Source organism: Myotis myotis, unplaced genomic scaffold, assembly GCF_014108235.1.
Source record: "Myotis myotis isolate mMyoMyo1 unplaced genomic scaffold, mMyoMyo1.p scaffold_m19_p_20, whole genome shotgun sequence".
In the NCBI taxonomy this organism is placed as follows: Eukaryota; Metazoa; Chordata; class Mammalia; order Chiroptera; family Vespertilionidae; genus Myotis; species Myotis myotis.
In genome coordinates this window covers 5,039,051-5,065,111 of record NW_023416325.1, presented here as the reverse complement: position 1 = coordinate 5,065,111, position 26,061 = coordinate 5,039,051, and the positions used below count along the sequence as shown (strand labels likewise).

The window sequence follows — 26,061 nt, the reverse complement described above, 5'->3', positions numbered from 1 at the left end:
TGCTTGACAGGATATCTGAACAAACACCCAAAACAAATATTAGGGAGTAAAAGGCTATACAGAACATTAGCAGAGTAGTATCTTAAACCAAAGATGAGGCTAGTTATTTTTGGAGTCTACTACAAAGCAGCACATTTCCTATGCTACTCCAATACTCCCTTCAGCAGAGCACCGTCGGGGGGGAGAAGAATGACAGGTCTGTTCTCCTACGAACCTGCAGGAGATTGGTAAGCAAGATGAGTGTCTGCTTGCGGATGAAGGGGTCTGAGTCCTTCAGACACATGGAGATATTGGGAATGTACTTGTCCACCATGACAGTGTACCGGATACAAAGGTCACACATGACAATGACCACGTTGTTGCGAACAGCCACGTCCTCGCACACCTCCAGCTCTCTCACCAGGGCCGGGATGCTCTTCTTTGCCAGATCCTCATGCTGTAAGCACAGCTTACCTATCACAGAAGAGAGTAAGTCATGCCTCTACTCTGTGCTAATCAGGCAGACGCCTGCACTGTCCCCACAGATATGTCGCAATGAGTTTTATTTAATCAGAGTTAAAGCATCATGTCAACTATCACAAGGAAATCAAACACAGCCTGGCCAGAGTGGCTCAGTGGTTGAGTGTTGACCTATGAACCAGGAGGTCACGGCTCAATCCCCAGTGCGGGGCGTGCAGGAAGCAGCCGGTCAATGAGTCTCTCTCATCATTGATGTTTCTCTCTCTCCCCCTCTCTCCCTTCCTCTCTGAAATCAATAAAAATGTATTTTTAAAAAAATCAAAGGTAGACAGACCCATATTAAATATGAGAAAATTCAAAATAGCTTAAGAAAAAACACCGGCCCCCACCACCTCCGGATCTCATGAGATATATATTCCTTCACTATAGTAAAATTACCTTCCGTTTGTTTGTTTGTTTGTTTGTTTATTTATTTATTTATTTATAAATCCTCATCCAAGGATACACTCACCATCTTTTAGAGAGGGGAAAGGAGGTGGGGGGAGAGCAATATCAATTAGCTGCTACCCTCTGTGCCTGACTGGGGCCAGGGATCAAACCCACAACCTGGGTATGTGCCCTGGCCGGGAATCGAACACACAACCCTTGGGTGCATGGGACAATGCTCCAACCAATTGAGCCACACCAGCCTGGGCAAATTATCTTCCTTTTGAAGTCAACAGTTGAATTTTGGAGTTATCTACTTACCTGGAATATGACCAATAAAATGAATACTGAACTTGCAATTTGAGTTGGGTAATTAGAAAAGAATGATAAAGTCACTTATTTTATTTCTTTTTCATTGGAGAAAGAAGGCTATTGTTGATTTTGTTTGTGGTGTGTGTGTGTGTGTGTTGTAGGGCCTGGGGAATATTTTGCTCTTATTTATAATTCTTAGATGTGAAAAAAACACATTATTACAGAAAACATTCCTGACTCTTATCCAGCATAAAATACACAATCACACTAAAGAAAAAAAGAATCAATTTATAAACAGGGGTTCATGTTTTCAAGATTACCATTAATTTGAGTGCATGCTTTTAATAGCTCGTCTGCCAGTTCTGGAAAGTATCACATAAGCCATCTCCTTTTATAAACTAAACTGCACGTTTATTTTTTCATTCCTGGCATGCAGTACTTGATGAAGAGACTTCAAGGTGCTACATTATGAGTATAAACAAGCAAATCGCAGAAACAGGGTCATTGAAACAAATTAACATAAAAACAAAAGCTCCCTCCAGGGAGGGTCTTGAGTCTGATGTCTTAGGCAGCGTTGGGTGCTCCTACAGAATTGCCTCAAAGCTCCCAAGAGCCGGAGTAAGTATATGCCCAGCAGTTGACAACCCACTGCTGGCTTCCGTAAGACAAAACGCTACACGGGGAACTAGACCGCACAAGGGTACTGCCCCACAGGCCACTCCTGCTCACCCAGGGTAATGATGGCGTGTGCTCTGATCACAGAAGGCATGACGGAGGAGCCTCTGACCGGGGCGAGTGGTTGGGAGGCTGGGGCGTCACTGCTACCTTGAGAGGATGCTACTGCAAGGGAAGGAAAAGGGAGCTTATTTACAACACTCCAGGGGCTGGCCCAGGCTTCAGACAGCACCCGCAAAGGGTAACTTTAAGTGCCTTACGGTGATCCGCATCCGCAGAAGAAGCTACAATGGACTGAATCAGAAGGAAGGCTCGCTTCTCCACTCTGGCTGGACAGAGTTGGGCTATATCTCCTAAGGTAAAAATATACTTCACCTGCGAAGAAAATTGGTTTTGCATAAAAATAAAGCAAAAATAAAAAATTTACCCTACCTATAGATTAAGGACATGTCGGTGGAGTACTATTTTTGTCCCTCACATTTAAAAGAACTATTTTTTTCATAGCTATTTCAGATGATTTAAAAAAAAAAAATCCTCACCCAAGGACATGCTTAGAGAGAGGAAGGGATCTCATAGGTTCTAACTGGAGGAAGCATATACCATCAAGTTTTCCCCAGATAACAAGTACGAGAAAAGAAAATGAATAGGTCATCAATAAAAATTCTTCTAAGAAAAGAGTAAGTTCTATGCTAGGAATATCCTTTTCTTGCTAATAGTAACAGAAATGCACATTACAAAGACACCTTTAAAAACCCTCAAATGATATAAAGAAATCCAATGGTTGAGAAAAGTAGTTACTTACCAGCAGGTCCTCATCCATATTCCCAGCTCCACCTTCCTTCAGAACGATGTTGGAGAGGCAGTGCACGCAGGTGGAGAGGACATCCCCGCACACCTGATTCAGTAACTCCTAAGGCGAGTCAAAGGTCATTTCTGAAGGGTCTATACATCTACATCAGACTATTCAGGAAACACAGTTTTCTCGGGAAACTTTATGAGCTTCAAATGTATAAGCCAGTTACATATGTCTGTTATATATATAATTTTTCTTTCAACATTTGCCCTCTAAGAGCCAAGAGCATGTGTTTGGGAAGATCTAGGGCACTAATTAAGAGAGATCTATAACAGCAGTGTTCCTTCAATAATAAAAATACTGATCGAAACCGGTTTGGCTCGGTGGATAGAGCGTCGGCCTGCGGACTGAAAGGTCCCGGGTTCGATTCCAGTCAAGGGCATGTACCTGGGTTGCGGGCATATCCCCAGTGGGAGGTGTGCAGGAGGCAGCTGATCGATGTTTCTCTCCCATCGATGTTTCTAACTATCTCTCTCCCTTCCTCTCTGTAAAAAATCAATAAAATATATTAAAAAAAAAAAATAAAAAAATAAAAATAAAAATACTGCAATTCTTCTGACACGTAGATGGTGAATTAACACTGTAATAAACAGGCATAATAAAAACAAGTAGTTGTTATTCTCCTGAAATGTATTCGTCCGAGACTTTTTCCAGTGTCTCTTATTAGTTAAAATAACTTCGAAGAGGCACCACCTCTGGCCCACACAGCTAACTACACTAGCTGGGGAGGGAGTTTGATCCCACCCTACAACCAACCCATTGGCTGTAGGCTCCGGGCAGCTTTGTGGACATGATACAATGAGATGTTCGGGTAATACAGCCTTATAGGAACTGGATAGTTTTCTAGGATTATGACTTAACGATGATCAGAAACCTTCTGGCCTGGAAGGAACCCCCCCGACCAGTGGGAAATCATATGAAGCATTCCTGAAATGAGGGTGGCGGTGAAGGAGGATATACAAAGCTATCCCAAGCATCCAGCCTACAGCTTATGAAAAGATAGCCTTGCAAGGTCTCCGCCAAGGTGCTGACTTCCTGAGAGAACTGGGTGTCTTTAGCAGCCAAGACCTTCTTGGGAAATGTCGACTGCCTGTCACACCAAGTGTTTCCTTCTGTTGTGGTCACGGCTACTGGGACTACCCGTCCATACAGGTTCTCTAAAGAGAACACTTCTCAAACTTCAAAAAGGAGTGACCTGCCTACGGAGTACAAATAAATGACAAACGCATCCAGGAGAGTGCAGCCTACCCGCTCCTCCACAGCTGTCTCCGCAGATGCTCTGCAGAGTCTTTGCAACGTATCGACAGCGGAGCTGATCAGCTCTAGAGACCAGTGGAATCCACTCAGCTTACACTTGACGACATCTAAAAGGGAAGTCAGACCCTTGAAGTTTAACTGCTTAAAGCACACACATATGAAGTGAGAGGCAATGCCTTTCCGAGATTCTCCGACGGACACTCACCGGTCACCTTGTCTCGGGTGCTCTTTGGGAGATGCTTTGCAATATGCCCAATAACACACAGGATGTGGCCCAAGGTGTTTGAATTGGGGTTCTGTTGACTAAGAAAAGGACAGAAGAAACATCAATACAGAGCCAAAGTGAACACTGCTGCCAACAAAGTACTTTCCTTCTGGATTATGAATACCAGGGTAGCATGGTTTTGGATTCAAGTTGTAAGAGCATTAAGGCCCTTAGATACTTGGACAAAGACTAAACTGAAAGCTTAAAAGTGATTCTTACGTTCATGTTTGTTTTTAAGCCTGAATTTAAAGAAAAGATCTGTGTATATGAACAGCTATAAGATAGCCCGTTTCCTTAAGGCATGAGCTTTATCTACAAGAATCTTCCGTGTACCCATCCGTGGCTCAGTTATAAGCATGCCCACCTGCTGATTTCCTCCCAGGACTCTATTACTCTGGTGTAGTCGAGCTTGGGTGATGAGCAAGCAATCTTGGAGAGCAGCATCCAGGCTGGTGCAGAATGTTCCGTGCCAGTGTGGGATAGCATGTTGTTTATAAAAGCAGATGAGAATTTATCTTTCGTGGACCAGATATAAAAAGCCTTATTTAAATAGCGGCTGGAAAAAAAGATGGGAGAGCAGAATGGTAACTATAAATATATAAAACTGTTGAGATCAGCTCATTCAGTAAAAGGATATCAGCTGCTGCTGCTCCGGGATTCCTCTGGCACATTTGATACCAAACTAGGTATCTCTTTAATTTTTATTATACACAATAAGGTACATTTATTCCTGCCCTCATAAAGTATTTATTTTTAAAGCAAATAATAACATTTCATAAGATTTTGTTTATAAAAGTTAACAGAACTCTATTGAACTAGCCCTACGGTTGGTTCTCAATAATTCTATTTTTGTCATTGATTTCCTAGGTCAGTGGCACTCCCACTTTTTCATCTCAGGGCCCTTTTATTTATTTTACTTTTTAAATATATTTTATTGATTTTTTACAGACAGGAAGTGAGAGGGATAGGGATAGAGAGTTAGAAACATTGATGAGAGAGAAACATCAATCAGCTGCCTCTTGCACACCTCCTACTGGGGATGTGCCCGCAACCAAGGTACATGCCCTTGGCCGGAATCGAACCTGGGACCTTTCACTCCGCAGGCTGACGCTCTATCCACTGAGCCAAACCGGTTAGGGCTCAGGGCCCTTTTAAATTCCTAAAAATTACTGTCCGCCTTGAAATGCTTTTGTTTGTTATATCAACATTTGCCATGCTAGGAATTAAGAATAAGAAATTTAAAAATATTTATCAATTCATTTAAAATAAGAATAAGCCAATTAATTTTATGTTAACATAAATAATGCATTGTTTTACAAAAACAACTATCTGTTTTAAACAAAATAACTTGGTCAGGAGAATGGTATTGTTTTACACTTTTGTAAATCTCTTTGCAGTCTGGCTGAAACAGGAGACAGGTGGACTCTCATTTCTGCCTCTGCACTCAATCTGTCCCAACACCACTGTATGGCTTCTAGAAAACTCTACTTTGGAAGAATAAATGTGGAAAATGCACAGAACATCTTAATATTAGGATAAACACAGTCTGAGCTCATGAATTCATCACTTTGAGAACTGATGACCTCATTCATTTCCTACAATGGCTATTCCAAAACTTCTTATACTTAAGCCCCTAATTCTACCCACACTTTCCAAAATTTGGGCAAAAAAAAAAAATTCCCCTCAATGATAGCAAAATTACATAACACAAAATTTATCATCTTAACCATTTTCAGTGTAATTCAGTATGCCCAATACTGAATTACACTTAAATACATGCCTTAAATACATTCACACTGTTGTGCAATCATCCATTTCTAGAACTTTTTTTTGAATCCCATGAAACTTTGTAGCCATTAAACATAACTCCCCATTATGTGCAACTGAGGTATGTGCCCTTGGCCAGAATCAAACCCAGGACGCTTCATTCCACGGGCTGCGCTCTATCCACTGAGCCAAACCAGGTAGGGCGATTTTCAGTTAGAGTTTTAATACCAAGCTTGCATGACTTTAAGAGATCACGTAACCCAACTGGCTGTTCTTACAAATTAGGAAATGAAGACCCAGAATACTAGGGTGATCTGCCAGGGCCACAACAGTGTTTTATGACACTAAATCTATTATTCTTATTGTATAACTCCTTCATAACTACATGCAAACAAATAGGGAAGTGTTTCTGGTACAATTTTTAAAGAAAGGAAAGGAAAAGCAGTCAAGGTAGCACACGCACACACTAACTCTAGGACTCCTGCAGAACAGATTAAAGTTTATCACTCAGGCGCTACCCCCTCCCGGCAGTGCTCACTGTGCACTGGGCGTTCAACACATGCTAAGTGGAAAAAATACTGCAGTGTCATTAAGTCAACCAGTCCGATAAAATGTCAGAAAAAGTCTAACTTGTAAAGGCTGGGAGGTTATCTTTCAAAATAACTGGTATTGAGTTAGTTATTAATCTACCATATCCGCAGTGTTTTCTATTACATACGTATTAAGATACCAAGTTAAAAGTGGAGGACACTCAGAGAAAAGCAAAGAAAGGGATCAAAGGCTTCACAAAAAACAGTCACCACAAAAATGCTGAGATTTGAATTAGGTCAAGAAAAAGAGACCAGTTCCAGTGCACATGCAAGAAAAAAGGGTCCTCGCGCTTTCTGTCTGTCTGATTGTGGCAGCCAAGATTGAATGGGGGAATACAGTGAAAAAAAAAAAGAAAGAAAAGAAAAAGAAAAAGAGACCAAAATTGAGGCTTCAAATCTACCCAGGCATTTAGAAAGCTAGCTGTCCAAGATCAATACAGAACTTTCTTCTGAAAAGCCCTTAGAGCCTTCTCTAAGGAAAGTAAAGCATAACTCACATACCTCAGCTCCTGGCTTTCGGTACTAAGGAGAGAAAGCAGTGCCCAAGCCAGCACCTGGCTGTCATCTCCACCGTGAAACTTATTGAAGTGCTTAATGTTCTGCAGCAGGACCTGGTCCAGGCATTCCAGGGCCTTTTCCTGCACGGTGCTCTCCGAGTCCATCACAACGGGGGTGATCCCCATCAGCCAGGCTTTCTGGATCTGGGCACATCTAGGGTGGGCCTTTAGGAGTTAAAATTGGGAAGTCACAAAGAGTCTGATGCTATTGGAAGTGTAACTACAAATCAGTGAAGTTGTGATCAATATTTTGAGACATGTTAAAAGTAGTTGCACACACAACTACAAATAGATCATAAGAGAAAAAACAAACAAAAGCAAACCTACAGCCCAGCCAGCAATGCTCAGTGGTTGAGCATCAACCTAGAAGGTCACGGTTCGATTCCTGGTCAGGGCACATGCCCGGGTTGCGGGCTTGATCCGCAGTGTGGGTTGTCAGGACACAACCAATCAATGACTTTCTCTCATCATTGATGTTCCTATCTCTCTCTCCCTCTCCCTTTAATAAAACAAACAAAAAACCTCCCAAAACCCACAATATTCAAACGATATGTAAAAACAAAGTTCAATGTGCAGTTATTGCAAATCAGTCCATACTGAAATTTTAAACTTACAAAGTCATTATTTTGTTATTAGTAATAAATCAGCATTTTTTGATAATTCAAGATCAAATAATAAATATTTATCCCAAGAAGTAATTAGAGTAAGTGCTACCAGATAAAGTAAAAATACATATTGCTTAATGCCTTCTATTACGAAACAAGAGAAAACCATGCTCTTAAAATTCTTTAAGAGCGAATTACTTGGCAGAAGTAAATTATATCTAGGATCGCTGGTTCTGCTCTTTTAGCAATATCATTTATATAGGTTATAATGAACAAAAATTAAAGTAGGCCTCTGGCCTAACCAAATTAATTTTAAAATTCATATTTCTATGTGAGATATGAGCTTAAGACAAGAAAGGCTAACCAGTAGCATTCTCTAGCATTAGTTCATAATTACATTTAATATGAAATGCAGTCTATCATATGTAAGTAAAAGATACCTTTTCCTTTCTCTTACACTGTATATTAGACTTGGTAGAGTTTCTACTGGTCAACTTAATATTTAGCAACAAGCAGTTATTAGGCTGAATTGTTTTTTAATGTAAACACCATGCATTAGACACATAAGAAGAAGCCCCTCACCATAAGAAGTTCAGTAAGAGACTGCAAGGCCTGCTTCCGGACAGATACAGCAGGGTCCCGGCACTGCTCCTGAAGAATTGAAAGCTCCTCCTTCATGCCTGAGACGCTGCAGTGCTTCAAAATACTCACCAATACCTAGGAAGTGCACACACACACGTGAAGTGATGATGCATGCATAGCATATGTGCAAACAGGCAAATACACACAAAAATACTTCCTTCAAGTTCTTGGTTCTTTACATCGTTAAGGTCAAAGATCCATCCCTCCAGTAGCATCCCACCTTTTAGAATCTGGTGAAAGCTAAGGTCTCTCTCTCCAGAGAAAATCTGACATACATTTTATACACATAAGTATTTTCAAACAATTTCAGTGGTTTTACAAACCCTATCAAAATCTGTCCATGTCCCTAAGCTAAGAACCCCTACTCTAAAAAATGACATTAAGGGTATAAATTCATGATTCTTAAAAAGCCAGCAACCCAGTAGGAAAGCTTCAAATCAAATAATCCTTAGTTCATCTATATAATTTAGACATAACAGGATCAAGATGAACTAATGTTAAATGAAAAGCAAATTAAATAACAAATATGGCAGAGGGACCTTTAAAATATTCTCCTGCATTTCTGAGTGCTTAAAAAGAGAGCGCAATGCCCTTGCTGGTTTGGCTCAGTGCATAGAGCATCGGACTGCAGACTGAAGGGTCCCAGGTTCCATTCCAGTCAGGGGCGCATGCCAGGGTTACGGGCTCCATCCCCAGTGGGGGGCATGCAGGAGGCAGCCGATCAATGATTCTCTCTTATCGTTGATGCTTCAATCTCTCTCTCCCTCTCCCTTCCGCCCTGAAATTAATAAAAATTTATTTATTTTTTTAAAAAGAGCGCGCATTAAAGAATGTCGGGAGAAACACACCTGGAGCGCCGACTTCCTCACGTTGATCTTCTCGTCCCGGATCCTCTTTCTCAGCATGGCCATGACACACCTTTCTGCTGAGGATACGCCCGCCATTAGAGTCTGAGAAAGACTACACAGGTCTGACACCTCACACGCAGTACCGACAAAATCTGAAAAAACTGACTAATTCGCTTGTTTCAAATCAGAGTATGAAATGAGGTAGAAATAAAAACATCTCAAATAATTAGCTATTCCCAATAATGAAAAAGGCAAAGTTCATGTAAAAAAAAAAAAGGGCAAAAATTCTGGAATATTAAAAAATCAGTTTTAAATCCTGGCTCCTATGCCTAAAATTTTAAATAAATTATCTAGATCTTCTATTGGGTTTAACTACAGGTAGAAGTATCTAAACCAGGGGTGGGCAAACTTTTTGACTCGAGGGCCACAATGGGTTCTTAAACTGGACAGGAGGGCCGGAACAAAAGCATGGATGGAGTGTTTGTGTGAACTAATATAAATTCAAAGTAAACATCATTACATAAAAGGGTACGGTCTTTTTTTTTTTTTTTAGTTTTATTCATTTATTCATCCGGCCCGCGGGCCGTAGTTTGCCCACGGCTGATCTAAACCATGAGTTTTTAAAAGCCTAAATAAAATAATATTACTAAATACCTGCAGCTTTAAAACTTTTCAATCCCAGGCCCCTTTGCACTATTAAAAATTAGTAAAGATTCCTAAGAGCTTTTTTAAATGTGAATTACATGTTCAATCTAAATTAGACATGATACTCTGAAGAGTATATATTTAAAATAAAAAATGACTATACTGCAAAAAAAAAAAAAAAAAAAGATACTGAAAAAAATGGCACTGTTTTTGCAAATTCTTTTAATGTCTGGCTTAATAAGAAGAGAGCTGCCGAAACCGGTTTGGCTCACTGGATAGAGCGTCAGCCTGCAGACTGAAAGGTCCCAGGTTCGATTCCGGTCAAGGGCATATACCTGGGTTGCGGGCACATCCCCAGTAGGAGATGTGCAGGAGGCAGCTGATCGATGTTTCTCTCTCATCGATGTTTCTGACTCTCTATCTCTCTCCCTTCCTCTCTGTAAAAAATCAATAAAATATATTTAAAAAAAAAAAAAAAAAAAGAAGAGAGCTGATTCTCATCGCTCCTGCCTGCGACCTGTCACGTTCATGTCATGGCATCTGTGGAAAAACCTCAACTTATACTTGTGGGAGAATCAGAGCACAGAGGCGAGCGATGTCTTGATACTATGAAAACAGTATTAACTTCAAGGATGTGTTGAAGCAGACTGAGAGACTCAAACACATTTTGAGAACTGCTGATCCCCAAGAAAACAAATAAAAAATGAACTAGAGAATGGAAAACAATAGAGGAAATACATGAAATTAAAAAGTTCCTTGAAAAAGGTTACAAGATTAACAAACTTTTAGATAGACTAAGAAAATATCAGAGAAAATTCAAATAGCTAAAATCAGGAATGAATAACATTATTACCTACCTTACAATAATACAAAAATTGTAAAAGAATACTATGTACAATTTTATGTTAACAAATTAAGTGACCCAGGTGAAATGGACAAATTTCTACAATGATATAAAGTATGGAAACTGACTCAAGAAGAAATAGTCTGAATACACCCATAACAAGTACAGATATTGAATTAATAAAAAAGCTTCCCACATGTGCATAAAAGTCCAGGCATTACTGAAGAATCCTACCAAATGTGAAAAAAAAATTAACACCAATTTATATGCACACATATCTGCCTCTCCCATTGCTCCTTAAGAAATGAAACTTTATTTTCTTAAAGTCTGTATCTACAATGCCTAGCACAGACAGAAGGGACCATATAAAAGCTTTAAAAATAAACAAATAAATCTAATTATATAATTAATCCTTTACACACATTCCCTTTCTTTTCTCTCTCATCTATTTATCCATCTTTTAAAACCACTTCTCTAAACCTTATTTCTATAGACTCTGACAACAGTCCCCTGTGAAAGGTAGGGAAGGGTTAGGATCAGAACGTGTGTGACAGGAGTTGTGTTGACTTCCATGTCTTAGGTCATGCAGCTATTTAGTAACAAACTGTACAAGAATTCAGACGGCGTCTCATTTCTTATAGTGTTTAGTGTTTTCTCCACTATTTTATGATGTCATGTTACAGATGAAAAAGGCGCCAAGACCTTACAGCCAGACAGAAACAGAATCTGAGTAGGCTCCAGGTCTACCCACTGCCTAGTACAGGTTTGTTTTTTCCCTGAATCACACTGAGACTTCCACCATCCCAGATTCAATACGTCAGGGAAAGTGATCAGGCACCACTTATGTTCAGAATCTTGTGCTGGAGTCCGCGGAGGAACCCATAATCACTCCGTACGATATGTACGACCCACTGAAAAATGGCTCCTTCTGTTGGTGAAGGGAAATTATAATCTAAATTCCAAACTGCCTTTTTCAGTGGAAGCTGGGATCACAGTTCCCTACCATGTATTAAAAGTAACCTCTGGGATGGCTGAGTCAAGAAGGCATGGTAAACAAAGTAACAAGGAATGAAAAATGGGAACAAGACTCGGTCCCACAGTATTATTCATCTATTCCCCTTTTTTGTGACGACTTTTCTCCAAACACACATTTAATATCTACTGCACTTTCCCTAGTAACTGGTCCTCTTTTTGGTCAGTAATTCCAACAGTTCACAACAGTTGATTTAAATAAGAAAAGAAAATACCTGCTAATATTCTCTTAAGTGTTAAAGAAAGATTGGTATTGGTGTTCAGTACATGTAGGTGGAATGTAGCTTATTCTTTATCTTAGAATTAAATACAGTCTAGTGCAAGGACATCAAGTAAAGATATAATAAAATAGAAATTGCTCCACTTTTAAGGAAAAGAGATGCTCCGATTCTTAAGGTGAATTAATCAGAAAAAATCCAAGGTTTTTAGACTCTATTATGGTTATTACGCATTTGGTTGTGATAAAATCTGACATACCCCTAGATCCAATTGTTTCACCACTGCTGTCTGTATTGATCACCCCCGAGTCTCCCGGGTTCAGTGTCTGCTTCTGACAGGAAAAAGCTTAAAAAGAATAAATTAGAAAAAGGGCTGTCATTAAGGTAAAAATTTATTACACTTTTAATAATGCAAGCATGGCATATTACACATTTAAGCTACCACATCATTATTGAAGTGAATCTCAATTTCTTTGATGAAGGAAAAAAGTGCAATACGAAAATAGAAAAATATAGAGCTAGAAAAAAAACCCCACACAAAACACATTTCAAAAATCCAGCTAGGCCTTTAAATAAAAAGGCAGTTATTCAATATTTGGAAATATATTGACCCATTACCTGATGAATTTCTGAGGAAAGTACCAGGATGGCTCTCTATTCCTAAAATGGTAGGACCTAAAAATAAGCAGAGAGACAAGAGGAAAAAAGCCAGAATATCATAAACCCTAAGTAAATATTCACAGAGGAATCAAAATAAAAATAATTAGGCCTGAACAGAAGGCCGATTCTAAACTGCTAACAATTAATAACGTTCTCCTTGGGAACGCATTTGAAATGGATATTAGGCCCCATACAGCCATACCCAAAAATGCACAGCAGTAGTAAAGGCAACCACCAGTCTCACCTCTAAAAAACGCCTTTCAAATGCCTCAGGCCTGTCTAAAAAGTTATTCAACAATACAATATACTGAAATATGTTTATAAGAATGAAAGTATATCATACTATATCAACAGTTTTTGCCACAACAAAAAATGATTCCCCTGAAGTCCAATTTTTTTTTCTTTATTGATTAAGGTATTACACGTGTCCTTATCCCCCTTTTGCCCCCCCACCCCCCCACCCCAGACCCTCACCCCCCACCTCCCCCCGTGTCTGTGTCCATTGGTTAGGCTTATATGCATGCATACAAGTCCTTTGGTTGAAGTCTAATTTTTTGACAAGCGTAAGGCCAATTCCATGTCACTTACTGTTAATCAGAAATTCCAGAATGCTCTCCGATGTGCTGTTAGCGGACAACTCCAGGCAGTGTGCGAAACTGGACAATGCCTTGCTGCGGACAGTCGGTGCCTTGTCTAAACAGCGGTCAAACATTATTTCCTGCACCAAGAACTTATGATTTAAGAACTTCTGATGCTCCGAGGACAGTGCGTGATCCGCCTCTCTTTCCGGCAGTTCCAACAGAGCCAAGGCAACGTCAAGAGTGAAAACCCGGTGTGGGATCTGGTAGAGCAAAATCGTAAGAGTCCCCATCACATAGTCATGAAAACCGAAGGATCCCGTATGCATTCAGATCTGGCTGCATTAGAAGGCTGCACAACCAGAAACCAAGATTTCACTGCAGATGTATTCTCTTACCTTGGAGCTTCGCGAGTATCTGTAAAGCCAGGCGATAAATGTAGCATACTCCCCGCAAGGAAGTTTGCTGAGCAGCTGTACCAGGGACTGAGCCGCGTAGGTCCGATACTCCGATTTATCTACCACCTGGAACACAAATGTTGACAAGCTGCTCACCTGACAACTGAGACATGTTGTGGTACAAGTGAGAAGTTAGTGGATGTAACTGTGACTAGTTCGGTGATCTTTAAGTATTATAGAAATGACCAACACATTTTAGATTTCAGATCCCCCCCTTTTGTAAAAATATATTTTATTGATTTTCTTACAGAGAGGAAGGGAGAGGGATAGAGAGTTAGAAACATCGATGAGAGAGTAACATCGATCAGCTGCCTCCTGCACACCCCCCACTGGGAATGTGCCCCTGACCGGAATCGAACCTGGGACCTTTCGGTCCACAAGCCGATGCCCCATCTACTGAGCCACACCGGTTAGGGTGGTTTCAGACCCTTTTAAAAACTAACCTGTAAGAAATCTGTTGGTCTTATCCTCAGAAATACAAATTTAACACATGATTGTAGGGAGTTTATAAACCCCTAGAATCCATCAAGTTTGAGTTAAGAATCGTTTCTCCGCACAGTTATAATAACTTACGAGATAATCACAGAAATGTGAACGTTAACTGGATATTTGGTGGCTTTAAAGTATTACTGTGTATTTTATGATTATGTTCTTAAAGAATGCTTATTCTTTAGAGATACACAGAAATATTTATATATAAAAGCATATGATGGAATTTGTTTTAAAAAATCCAGTGTGCAGGAGTAATATCTTTTTGGGGTACAAGTGACACAAAATTGTTGAAGATAGGTGCTCTTCATCCTAGTCTCTTCATTTCTTTATATATTGAAAACTTCCAAAATTAAAAGGTTTTTTTATTCCCAAAAGGACACTGTCTAGGAGAACAGCTAGTGAATATATTAAATAAAACTATGTTTAGTAATGACACAGACTCATTACCAAGCACAAAAACACACAACACACACGTTTAACTTCATACACATTAAATATTTAAAAAGTATTCTTATTGTTACGAAAGCAACTGGTACCTTGGCACAGATGTGCTGGAGTAAGATACGAAGAACTGGGAATATACTTTCCTTTAGTTCATCCACAAGTGAGCTATGAAAAAAAAGCACAGCCTCTGTTTATAACATACCTATAATTACAACGAAACAGTCATTTTCCTTGACTCTCCCAAAACCCACTAATCCTACGTGTTAGAAATCCTCAATAGTAAAAACAATCTGTTTGTTTCGGTGAATAAAGAGTAAAGACATCAAGTGCCACAGCAGAAACCCATCGCCTACTCTCAGGCCTGGTTGTAGAGTGGCTGCCAAGTAGACAGCGGCAGTCAGGGAGGAGCAAACGTGCACTCTCCTTAGGACTAATGGCACTACTTAGTACATTTCCTATTAAGATTCTAAAAGACATGATTTTGGGATAAACAGACTAAGACACAGTACCACCTCGTGGTAGCTCATTGAAATGCTACTTCAATGCCTTTGTAATAGTACCTGTCCAAACTTTCACCCAAGAAGAAATGACCATAATGCCCAGGGTGGACCCATTTTTAGTGGCAAGTTCTGCATCATGAGCTCTGACGGAAAAGCCAAAGTGAGGGTTTCCACTTACAACGTCTTATTTATTTAATGACAGTCTATATATTCCACCGTCCTCAAATCGTCAAGTACATTATGTATCGTGAATGTACACACTCTCAGGTGCATACTGACCACTTTTTTCCCACCACCAAATATTCAGTATGGGAGGGGGTTAAAAAGCCAATGACAGCAAATAGGTCTTTCCCAATAATGCTAAAACAAAAAAACTTTTTGGGTGAAGCTAAGTGTCTCGTGAGGGAAAAATGAGTCTATCGATTATTGCTAAAGAAGGAAAAACCATCCAACTCGTTTAATCAAGAAAGTATTTTCTGTAGGGGAAGGGAGTAGAAAAGTGAAAAGAAACGGGGAAAGTGGCAAGGAACAAACGGGAAGAGGCCTGGAGAAGTGAGAAACAGAAAAGGAACAGGAGGCGGCAGACTTGCAGGCGTGGTCCATACGGAAGCAGACGATGGAGAGCAGAGGAGAAGCCACTGTCATCACCCAGAGGCTGACCTCACAGCTGGGACAAGCCAGCTGGAGGCTGGTGCTGGCTGGTGAACTGGATTCCTTCTCCCTTCAACAAGGCCCGAAGGCAGGGGTTACCACAGTGACCCCGACCACATGAACCAGGTGAGCTACAAGGTGCTTTATTTTGGCCCCCCAAACCACAAACAGGCCAGAAATGTATTGGTTCCCACGGGTGTCAGAAATCTTGGTTAGTACAGGCCCCAGAAGATGAAGGGAAAGTGATAAAGAGGAGAGAGTAATAACCCAAGCTGCGTGCGTCACCTGATAAACTGGACTGCCTGGTTTCTGCTGCTGATGACTGATGACGTTATAGCAAGGGGGGCATGATGGGACCCTTCACCCACTTCTAACATTAATATCACATTTAGCATTTGATGGAAAACACAACCGATGACCTAGAAGAGAAAAGAAAGTTCAATTTAAGGCATAACAGAGAATCCCTGAAGATCACAGACAACAATTTGCAGCATCTAAAGATCAGTCAACTTGAGACATAGTTTTGGGCTGACCATTAGGAATGTATTTCTTAAATAATTACCAATGGAAACAGTGTGAGAACACTGCTTGCAGATAATGATAGGAATATCATCTACTTTCTCTCTGCATGCTCTCTTTCTAGAAGGCAAAGGATGCTGCTGCTAATCCCGTTATAGCAAGGGGAGAAAGGAAAAATTCACACTTGTGTTTTACCTGAAGTTTACAAAGGACCTTCTCATGTATCATCTCATATAATTTACTCAGATAATTCATTCATTCCTCCAGTAAATAAAACATTTACTAAAAACCAAACATGTACTGGGTATGGCATTCAGCACATTCATGTATATTACTAGATTTTACCACATTTAATCTTAAACCTCACAACAACTCCATGAGGTAAGCAAGGCATTCCCATTTTATATATAATATTATTGTTTCTAGTCTATAATAATAAAACAGACTCCAAAGGCAAGCTGTCCAAAGTCAAGTAATCAAAGGCCTGGCTAAAACCAAAGTTGTCCAACATCATGTAAGTTCTGCCACAGTTAAAAATCCCTGCATCTTTAGAGACACCGTGGACCTAAAAGGATAGATTTTTTCCATCCATTCTATTTTTTAAATGTTAAAAGGGGCATGGAAATTAAAAGTATTACTGTGAATTCTATACGGCCATATTTCAAGCACATAGAAATAATAATAAAACAAATTATAAAATATGGAATGCTTTTTAAACAATAGGCACTGTGGTCAGCATTTGACAGGCATTCTTTCATTTAACCCCCCTGACAAATCTGTGAGGCAGGTAAGCCTTTTATTCCTTTTTGGTCCAGATGAGGAAACTGAGGCTTTCACAAGGCTGAGGAGCTTACACAAAAACAAACAGTAAGTGGTGGAGCCAGAACCTGAACACAGATGCGCATTACCCCAAACCTCCTTAACCATCACGTTACTGCCCCTGGAAATTATTAAGTGAATCACAGCCACCAAAAGCCACATGACCTTGGCCTATCACATTTTTTACAAAACCTTATTTTATTAATGACATCTATACCTGGATTCCACCATCCTCTTGATTGACCCCAACTCAAATGTTTAGAGTAGTGATACTGTTAGGGTGACTTGGGGGTGGGGGTGGAGAAAGCAAAATCCACATTCATAATGCTAACAGGAATGAAAACCAGTAATATTTCCGTAAAATTACCAACTAGAGTAATACAAATATTAATACAATTACCGAAGCACACATGAATTGCCAAGGGAAACTACAAAATGCTGACTGTCTATTCTTTTCTTTAGAACAGTTTGGTGAATATTTCTAGAAAAGTAATGTTCTCTTTGGCAGCTTATCTGTTCTTCTTACCTAATTCACACTGGAACCATTTTTATGTATGAAACCAGATAATAATTTGCTTGGCCACCAAGTATTTGGAATATAAGGTTTGTTACGAAGAGTAGACAACAATAGAAATGGTTATACTTCCCATTATACAGGAGATATATAATATAGCAAGGTCATGGAAATAACCGGTAAGTTGAAATGCCATTACATCAACTGCTTCTAATGTTTTTCCGTTACATGATTTGCATGCTTCAATTTAACCAATAGCTAACTTAGATCCTTGTCTCTTTTACCTTGTCTCCTCCATGAACGGGGGAGCATAGCAAATACAATCCATGATAGGCCAGTTCTGGTATGTACTTCGCTTGGTCAAGGTTGCTAAAGAAAAAAGGGCAAAAATTAGTTAATGGATATGATTTTACTTAAAAGATTGCCTTATTTAATAAGCCATATTTAAATGAATAAATTTTACCTACGTGCCACCTAGAATAAAACGACATTCATACTTCACCTAGAGCAAAAGTTATCATACTGTTTAAACTTTAACGCTGGGAGATTGAATGGCTCACCTGGCTTGTGTAACATGAAATTCATGAAGAACTGGCTCAAAATTAGTTAATGCCACAAAGACCTAGAAAACAGATACCAAGAGGCAGCCTGATTTTTCTTACTCATTAAGTATTACCCTCATCGGCGCCCTCTGAGGTTGCCCCAAGTTTCTTGGAGTTTTCACTGACCTCGATACAATTCTGTACACACTGTGGCTTTTCTTTCAGGGAAAACTTGGACAGAAGCCTTAAAAAATTCTTTAAAAGATGAAAGATGGCTCTTCGAATTTGACAAAGGTCCCAGGCAGAAAAACTGATGTCTTCTTCATCTTCTTGTTCTTCTACAATTTCATCCATCTAGATTATGAAGAAATATACAGCTGACTGTAAAATATGGCCTAACACTTTCCCCCTGGTTTTCAATTTACTCAAATCAAATCCAGTGAAACGCCAGGGGGTTGCTGAATGACCAGGTCCCCTGAATGCTCTAGGTCTCCAGGCTCACAATGGCACATCACTGGATTAGATGACTGTGACAATACTTCCTAGCTCTATAGTTTTGTGTCAATGAGGATTCTGTGTCTTAAAAGTTTTCATTTTCACATCAATGAACCTTTATCATTCTACCTAGTCATGCAAGAATCTGGAATTAATGCTATTCTTCTATATTCTTATGGATCTGTGTCCTCAGGATCCTTCACCACCCTCTCTAATGACAATGACATAATGTGGCAAATATACCTGTTAGCAAGTTCTCATGCACAGCTGGGTACAAGGCTGAGGAAAGATGATAGGGAGGTTGGAAAGCTGGCCAAATAGAAATGCAACTTGGTCCTATTGGAGAGCTAATGATACTTTAAGACCATTTGATTATAATCATTATGCCTGAAACCATATGTTAATATAAAGTTAATTCTTAAATCGTGTGTTGATGAAGATATGCTTTATTATTCCTCTTCTTACCTCAATATCCTCTTTCCTGGGTGGCTTTCCTCTCTTTCTATGCCCTCTTGGATTAGTCTGAGAGTTCTTCGGATGTTCTTTCCTTCTTTTCCGACTCAAGTTAGATTCCTGAGGCCAACTCTTCTTTACAATCTGTATACATTTGTCAAACATCACTGGGTGGAATATTTGATTGGCCACACTGCCTATTCATAAAGAATAAAGAGTAAGCAGGTTAGATTTAATTGTCTTCAAATATGTCTGTAACAACAGATAAAAATATCAAAAGCAAAAATGGGATTAGCACTAACTTTGAATAACAATGACACTTCTGCAAAAAAGTGCCATTCACCTTTAGCCATAAGTTAGCAAAAGTGCTGATCAGAAATAAATAACAAGATTTCTATCTGTATTTAGCCATGAGGGAGTAACTGGTTTTATTCCTGTCTTCCTAACTGTGAACTATAAAACTAGACCAAAAAATGTTAAAATAATCATTTTAAGACATGGAGCAAGACACAGCATAGAAATAAAATTCCTGAGATAAGGGAAACAAATGAAGTAGACCCTACAATTGCCCCCGTTTTTGTATTTTGAGGCAATTTCTGGACAGCAGCAGAAAAATGGCGAACCCGGGCACATTATTATGGTCTCACTAAGTGAGACTACAGAAATCAAGTCAGAAAGGCAGAGGCAGCTGGAATTTATGGGACAGAATAATGGAGAAGAGGAAGCTACATAGAAAAAGAGCTCCAGCAATCTGCATAGGGCTGATTACAAGCTGTGCATGCAGGGGTAAACTGTAAATAGTGAGCAAACAACAATTTCCAAGGAAGTCAGAAGAGCAATAATTTTCAGAGCTCACACAGGGCTGATACACCTTTGAGCCTGGCCAGCGCAATCGAGACACCTTGTTAATCCCAATAGAGACCTTGGAAAGCCACACACCTAAAAACAAGGCTACATCAGCTCTAGAGTAAAAGCTACTTTAAAATCTGCACTAAAGCAAGTTGCAAAAGGATCAAGTGAGTCCACCAATAACTGATATTAAAACATACTTAAATACTATTATCCAATCGCACACTAATTTAAGTCCTACTCTGCAGGGGTTTTGCAGATGTAATTTAAGTCCCAAATCACAGACCTTAAGAGAGGAAAACCCTCCTGATAGGCCCGATCTAATCCATTGAGCTCTTTAAACCTGAGTGTGGAAGTCAGAGACAGGACTGGAAATCAAAATGAGAGGAGGATTCAACCCGGGTAGAGTCTCCATTGCTGGAGGGGCCACGTGGCAAGAAGAGTGGGTGTCCCCCAGGAGCCGAGAGCTCCCTGGCTAACAGGCAGCAAGAAAGGGGCCCTCGGTCCTACAACCACAAAGAAACAAGTTCTCCCAACAACTGAGTTCAGAAGAAGACACGGAGCCCCAGAGGAGCACCTGCTGGGGCTGACACCTCGCTATCAGCTGGTGTGACCCCAGCAGAGAATCCAGTCGCATTGTGCCTGGACTTCTGACCTCAGAAACTGAAATAATAAAGTTATGTATGCCAAATGGCTCATTTTGTGCTAGTCTGTCACAAAGCAATAAAACTTAAAAAAATGAAAAAACACACAAACAAAAAAATAAAAAAAACACACAATTCAAATTAACATTCAAGGCTTTATGTATCCTTTAATCAATTTTTCAAATCAGAGAATAAATCCTTAACATTTATTGCAAATGCACTTATGTAAACAATGACGAGGGGTAAAGCTGACCAATGCTGTGATGTTCTTCATTATATCACCGTTGCGTTCTCCGGCTACACCCCCTCTACGTTCAGCCCTTTTGCTCTGAGTTACGATAGGGAGGAGGAACAGCCATCTCAGTGTTCTGACAATAAAGGAAGCGGAACAAGCTCATAATGAGAGTCCTTTCCTGGGCTTTCCTCCTCAAGCATGACTAGCTGGTCTTCTCATGCTTTCTTAGAATGGTTTAAACCTGCTTTTCCACAGCACATAGGTGAGATACAACACAAAGATGCCCGCAGCAGTTTTTCTCAGTGTGGACAGGGAGTCGGGGGAAATAACAGAATTTTATACGAGGTGGGGCTGGGTGGAGTGGAGGCTCTGTAGCCTGGAAACATTCCCCCTCCAGCCTTGGCCTTCTCGGATTATTCCTACCAGGTTATCGACACAGCATAATATTGGTCAGAGCATCGTCCATCACACCCAAAAGTGGCAGGTTCGATTCCCAGTCAGGGCACATGCCCAGCTTGTGGGTTTGATCCCCGGTTGGGGCAGGTACAAGAGGCAATCAATCGATGTTTCTTTCTCACATCAATATTTTCCTCTCCCTTCCTCTCTGTCTCAAATAAATAAATACATATCCTCATGTGTGGGTTAAAAAAATTTTTTTTTAAGAGCTCAAAACAATGTAGAAAAACTTTAAATGACAAAAGGTATGTCCTATCATGTCAAATTACATTACCTGGTACTTCCAGTAGCAGAAAGTAAAGACCAGCGGCATGAAGGCCATACTCTCGATACTGCACACCGACGTTTTTCTTATGGACTGTTTGAACAAAGTGATAGAATAAAGCCACCAGCGCACGGTGAGAAATGTTGTTCTCAGCGAAGAAGGTCCAGAAGATCTGGGGGGAGGAGTAAATCACAAAAGCCAATAATTACAGAAATGTAAAAATCTCCTATTATTTGATTTTAATAACTACTTAGTGCCTTAATGGAGGGGAACAGACCAGTCTGGCTCCTAATTACAAACATGTGCCATCTTCAAAGGACTAAAACAAAAAATTAAAAATGCATTATTGAAAATTACAAAGATAAATAAGTATATGAGATTTAAATAATTTTTTTTTTTTTAAATATATTTTATTGATTTTTTACAGAGAGGAAAGGAGAGAGATGGAGAGTTAGAAACATCGGTGAGAGAGAAACATCAATCAGCTGCCTCCTGCACATCCCCCACTGGGGAAGTGCCCACAACCCAGGTACATGCCCTTGACCGGAATCGAACCTGGGACCTTTCAGTCCGCAGGCCAACGCTCTATCCACTGAGCCAAACCGGTTTCGGCAGATTTAAATAATTAAACTGAAAAAATTTTTTTGCTAGGTTTGAAGCATATAAATTTCTAAAATTATTACAGTTAAAAACTAAGACTTTTCAGACAACCTATAGTAGTGATTACTCAGACAACTTACCCCTTGTACCCAAATTCATCATTCTAATTCATCAATGTACATTTAAATTGAAATAAATTGCTCTGATTTCCTCAGCTAGGAAATAGAATTGGGTACATTTTGTTCTGGCACCTAGCCCTTCAGTCTTCTGAAAAGCAATCAATGAGCTAAATACTAATAAACACACTAGGTAGAACTCAATATTTAAAGGAACTCTCAGAAAAAATAAAATAAAAATAAGGGAACTCTCCTTTCCAATTGAATAAAATTAACTACTCCATTTATAATATCAGATTTTCTTAAAGTGAAGGCATACTGAAATTGTTATTGCATTTTCCTTGGCCTTCGTTTTATATTTGGTTTAGTCTGTCCTCCCCCTCCCCCCCTTGTTTTGGCCTATGTTCTTTTCCTCTAATTTGTTGTTAGAAAAAGTCACGACTTGAAGTCCTGGCCGGATAGCTCAGCTGATTAGAGCATCGTCATGGTACGCCAAGGTTGTGTTCAATCTCCACTCAAGAATCAACCAATGAATGTATACATAAGTGGACCAACAAATCAATGTCTCTCTCCTCTCTCTCTCTCCACCACTTCCTTTCTCTCTAAAAATCAGTAAATAAAAAGGGAAAAAATTTGTTTAAAGTCATGACTTAAAAAAATATCACAGATTAATACCTGAACCTTCTGGAAAAAAGCTATTAGGATAGTTCAGTAAATGATTCACATTCTTTATGCTACTCCTCTGATATTCCTTATGAACTGTTCACTAAAAAGATGATAATAATGACTTTTAACAGTCTACTTCTAATACCTAAAGGTGGCTAGCTTGATTTTCCTTTCTTTCCTTTTTTTAAAATTTTTACCTCTGTAGATCCATGTTCTTCTGTAGCAAAGCGTAAAAGACTTTCGTGGAGTTTTGTGAATGCATCCAATCCAGTCTCAATGATTTCTGCTTCTATGCTGGGATCCAAAGGCTCAGTCTCCGTGAAGTCCAGTTCCCACACTGTTTCCACCCATTCTGGTAGGAAAATGCAATTAAACCAGTTAGTGCTCTACAGCAAGTAAGAAACCTATCAATTTTGGACTCTAGCGAGATTCAAGAAGAGAAAAGTTTATTAGACACAACTCACCTTTAATTATACAATCATATAAGCATAGTTAAAGGAGAGCAGAAAAAGTGAAGAAAATCTTTTTTTTTTTTAATTATAACTGACATCTGGTTATTAGGTTGGTTATCTTCTAAAAATATCAAGGAGAAAAATGCTTTTTACATAAAACGGTCAGGGGGAATGAAACTTCAAAACACTTCAAGATCCAGCTTTCCCACACATTCAACCTGGAGAAGAAAGAAGTTAATCAAAGAGGGCTCCAGATGCCCCTTTGTGAAAACCTTATAACTATGTTAATAAGCCCAAATAAAATTCTTTATTGGGCCCTTGGAGGGTAATTAGCATGTTAAAAAAAAAAAAAGATACAATTTCCCCAAGAAGTGTAAATGAGAGGAGGCGAGATCCACACTCAGAGAAATATTCAGTGATTTCAAAACACACTGACAGAGGTGGGGTCCCTCCGCCTGGCCAGCGATTGGGCTGATGGGGAGGCGGGAGTCAGGGGCCCAGCCCGCCAGGGGGAGGGACAGAGGGAGGTTGGCTGTGGGAGCACACTGACCACCAGGGGGCAGCTCCTGTGTTGAGTGTCTGCCCCCTGGTGGTCAGTGCACGTCATAGCAACCAGTCGACCAGTGGTTTGGTATCTCAGGCTTTTATATATATAGATGCACACCTGTATTTCTGACCTCATTTCTGGATGAGTAGCTACCAAGTCCCCATTAGAAAAGACCTGGTGACAGGAACAATAGTTATTACTATTTTATTTTAGTTTATGTTTTACAATGGATGAGTGTTAAAACAGGAACAGACATGTAAAATACTAGAAAGCACAACAGAAACTATTCCTGAGAAATGGGGGGGGGGCGGGGGGGAAGAGGTGGGAAGGATGATTCTTCTTTATTTGGACCTAAACATGGACGTTTACCAGGAAAAGAAAAGCAGAGAGAGAACTGCAGAACAGCACACAGGGGAAGAAAGTAGAACCTGATTGAAAATGAACAAAACAGCTCCGGCGCAGAGATGAAATGTGAAGGGTGAGGGTTATTAGTTGTTGTTTTTTGTTTTTGTTTTTGAGCAGAACGAGGTACTAACCTTCACAAACCCCTAGGAGGTAGAGATGACGTCCCCATTTGACAGATGGGGAAACCACGGCTCAGCAAGGTTAAGCAACCTGCTGGGCGGATGCTAAGCAGTGGAGCCAAGAGACCAAGCCCAGTTACCTCTGACTCCAAAGATGACATGATTGGGAAAGACTGCGGTGAAGAGTGAAGGCTCTCCTATGGCAGGCCCGGGATTCGGTCATTTATTAAGGAAACCAGGGGAAACATGAAAGGTTGAAAGACCTGCCAGGTCACCTTTGAGTCTTCCAAGGGGATCCTAGCGTGCACATTTGCAGAATAAGAAGGGGAAGGCCGAGAAAACAGATGCAAAAGAACTAAACGATATCCGGCAACACAATCTCTTTATTATTACTTTTTTTAAAAATGCGTAATCCTATTTTAGCTCTGTTCTAAACCCGGCTCGCCAAGAGTGCAGATCTGCAGGGCCCAGACCTTGCAGAGCCAAACGCCCCACCTCCACCCCAGGCCACCCCAGGCCTAGGCTGGAGAGCATCACGGGCGCCGAACACCACCGCCCTGCCTCCCCGATTCTCGAGGCTTCGTCTCCTCACCTAGGCTGAGATCCAGCGGGCACCAGGGCTGCAGGCCGCTCCCGAGGCCCGGCAGCGCCACCATGATCATCCGGAAACCCGCTCGCGGGAGCCGTGGTCAACTTTCAAAGCTCGCTCCCGCGCGCGCCCCGAGCCGCCGCCGCGGACCAGTCACAACACGTAGAACTTCCCACCGACCAATCATCGCGCCCCGTCGGGCTCATGACACTAGCCAATCAGCAGGGCATTCTGCCGCGTGCGCAGCGGAAGGGGCGGACCGAGGAAGGAGACCAAGCCGAGGTTCCGCGAAGGGATTTTTTTTCGTTTTTTCCTTTAAAGTTAGGGGTTAAGAAATAAGTTAAATTCGTATAGCGCCATTCCCGCCTCGTTTTCCTTCAATGGGAGGGAACTTTAAAGGGGATTTGAGACAAGAGACTTCCTACAGTGATTGTCACCTTTGCCCCCTGTCAAGTGACATTTCGCGTGAGTGTCAAAGGGCTTCCTTTACCCCGTCAAACAGCAGTCGAACGTTGTTACGTATCCAGATGTGGACGGCAGACTAACGTTTACCGAACGAAAATAGTAGAGGAAAAGCAGGGAAATGAAGCCTTGCTAGAGGACATCTGCAGGTCTCTTAATTTCACGGGATGTGCGGGCCCGAATTCTGGAAAGAGGCCGTAGCCACCATGTCAACTAAGGGAAAGGCCGGCGCCTTCGCCCACTGCGCAGGCGCAGTGAGCACCCTGCCCGGCTGCCGGGTGGCAAGGGCTACGGAGGCAGAGGCGTGCGCCTGCGCGCGGCGTCTCCGGAGCCTCCCGCTGAAGGCCGCCTCCTCCTCCCCGCCCTCCGCCGCGATCTCCGGAGCTGTTCGGGCATCGCAGCGCAGGAGCTGGAGGTTCGCTCCGCCGCCCCGAGCCCCGAGCCGCAGGGCACCGGGTGGGCGGCAGCGGCCGGTAGCCCCGGGGCTCTGCACCGTCCCCCGTAGAGTGGCGTGGCCGCCCTCGCCCCTCGCCATC

General features: G+C 40.9%; 1 protein-coding gene and 1 pseudogene across 3 annotated transcripts in view; one reads left to right on the top strand and one right to left on the bottom strand.

The window, feature by feature from the left end:
- NCAPD3 (non-SMC condensin II complex subunit D3) overlaps window positions 1–25,358 on the bottom strand; it is a 37,566-nt gene extending 12,208 nt beyond the window's left edge. Inside the window, exons 1-23 of one of the 3 annotated variants that reach the window (XM_036354211.1) lie at window positions 25,067–25,358; window positions 23,149–23,303; window positions 21,579–21,741; window positions 19,133–19,317; window positions 18,359–18,526; window positions 18,191–18,252; window positions 17,915–17,999; window positions 16,064–16,197; window positions 14,720–14,792; window positions 13,632–13,757; window positions 13,244–13,496; window positions 12,614–12,670; window positions 12,255–12,341; window positions 9,257–9,333; window positions 8,349–8,483; window positions 7,106–7,326; window positions 4,612–4,803; window positions 4,188–4,285; window positions 3,974–4,089; window positions 2,675–2,782; window positions 2,133–2,247; window positions 1,927–2,037; window positions 215–453 (exon numbers count right to left, since the gene is read on the bottom strand). In XM_036354211.1, coding sequence (XP_036210104.1) covers window positions 215–453; window positions 1,927–2,037; window positions 2,133–2,247; window positions 2,675–2,782; window positions 3,974–4,089; window positions 4,188–4,285; window positions 4,612–4,803; window positions 7,106–7,326; window positions 8,349–8,483; window positions 9,257–9,333; window positions 12,255–12,341; window positions 12,614–12,670; window positions 13,244–13,496; window positions 13,632–13,757; window positions 14,720–14,792; window positions 16,064–16,197; window positions 17,915–17,999; window positions 18,191–18,252; window positions 18,359–18,526; window positions 19,133–19,317; window positions 21,579–21,741; window positions 23,149–23,303; window positions 25,067–25,136 — 3,030 coding nt within the window. In that variant the 5' untranslated portion in view covers window positions 25,137–25,358. The remainder of the gene's footprint in view (window positions 1–214; window positions 454–1,926; window positions 2,038–2,132; window positions 2,248–2,674; window positions 2,783–3,973; window positions 4,090–4,187; window positions 4,286–4,611; window positions 4,804–7,105; window positions 7,327–8,348; window positions 8,484–9,256; window positions 9,334–12,254; window positions 12,342–12,613; window positions 12,671–13,243; window positions 13,497–13,631; window positions 13,758–14,719; window positions 14,793–16,063; window positions 16,198–17,914; window positions 18,000–18,190; window positions 18,253–18,358; window positions 18,527–19,132; window positions 19,318–21,578; window positions 21,742–23,148; window positions 23,304–25,066) is intronic. The other 2 variants (XM_036354209.1, XM_036354210.1) reach the window with 2 other exon arrangements.
- Window positions 6,865–6,945, top strand: LOC118678686 (annotated as a pseudogene).
- Window positions 25,359–26,061: the final 703 nt, after the last annotated feature.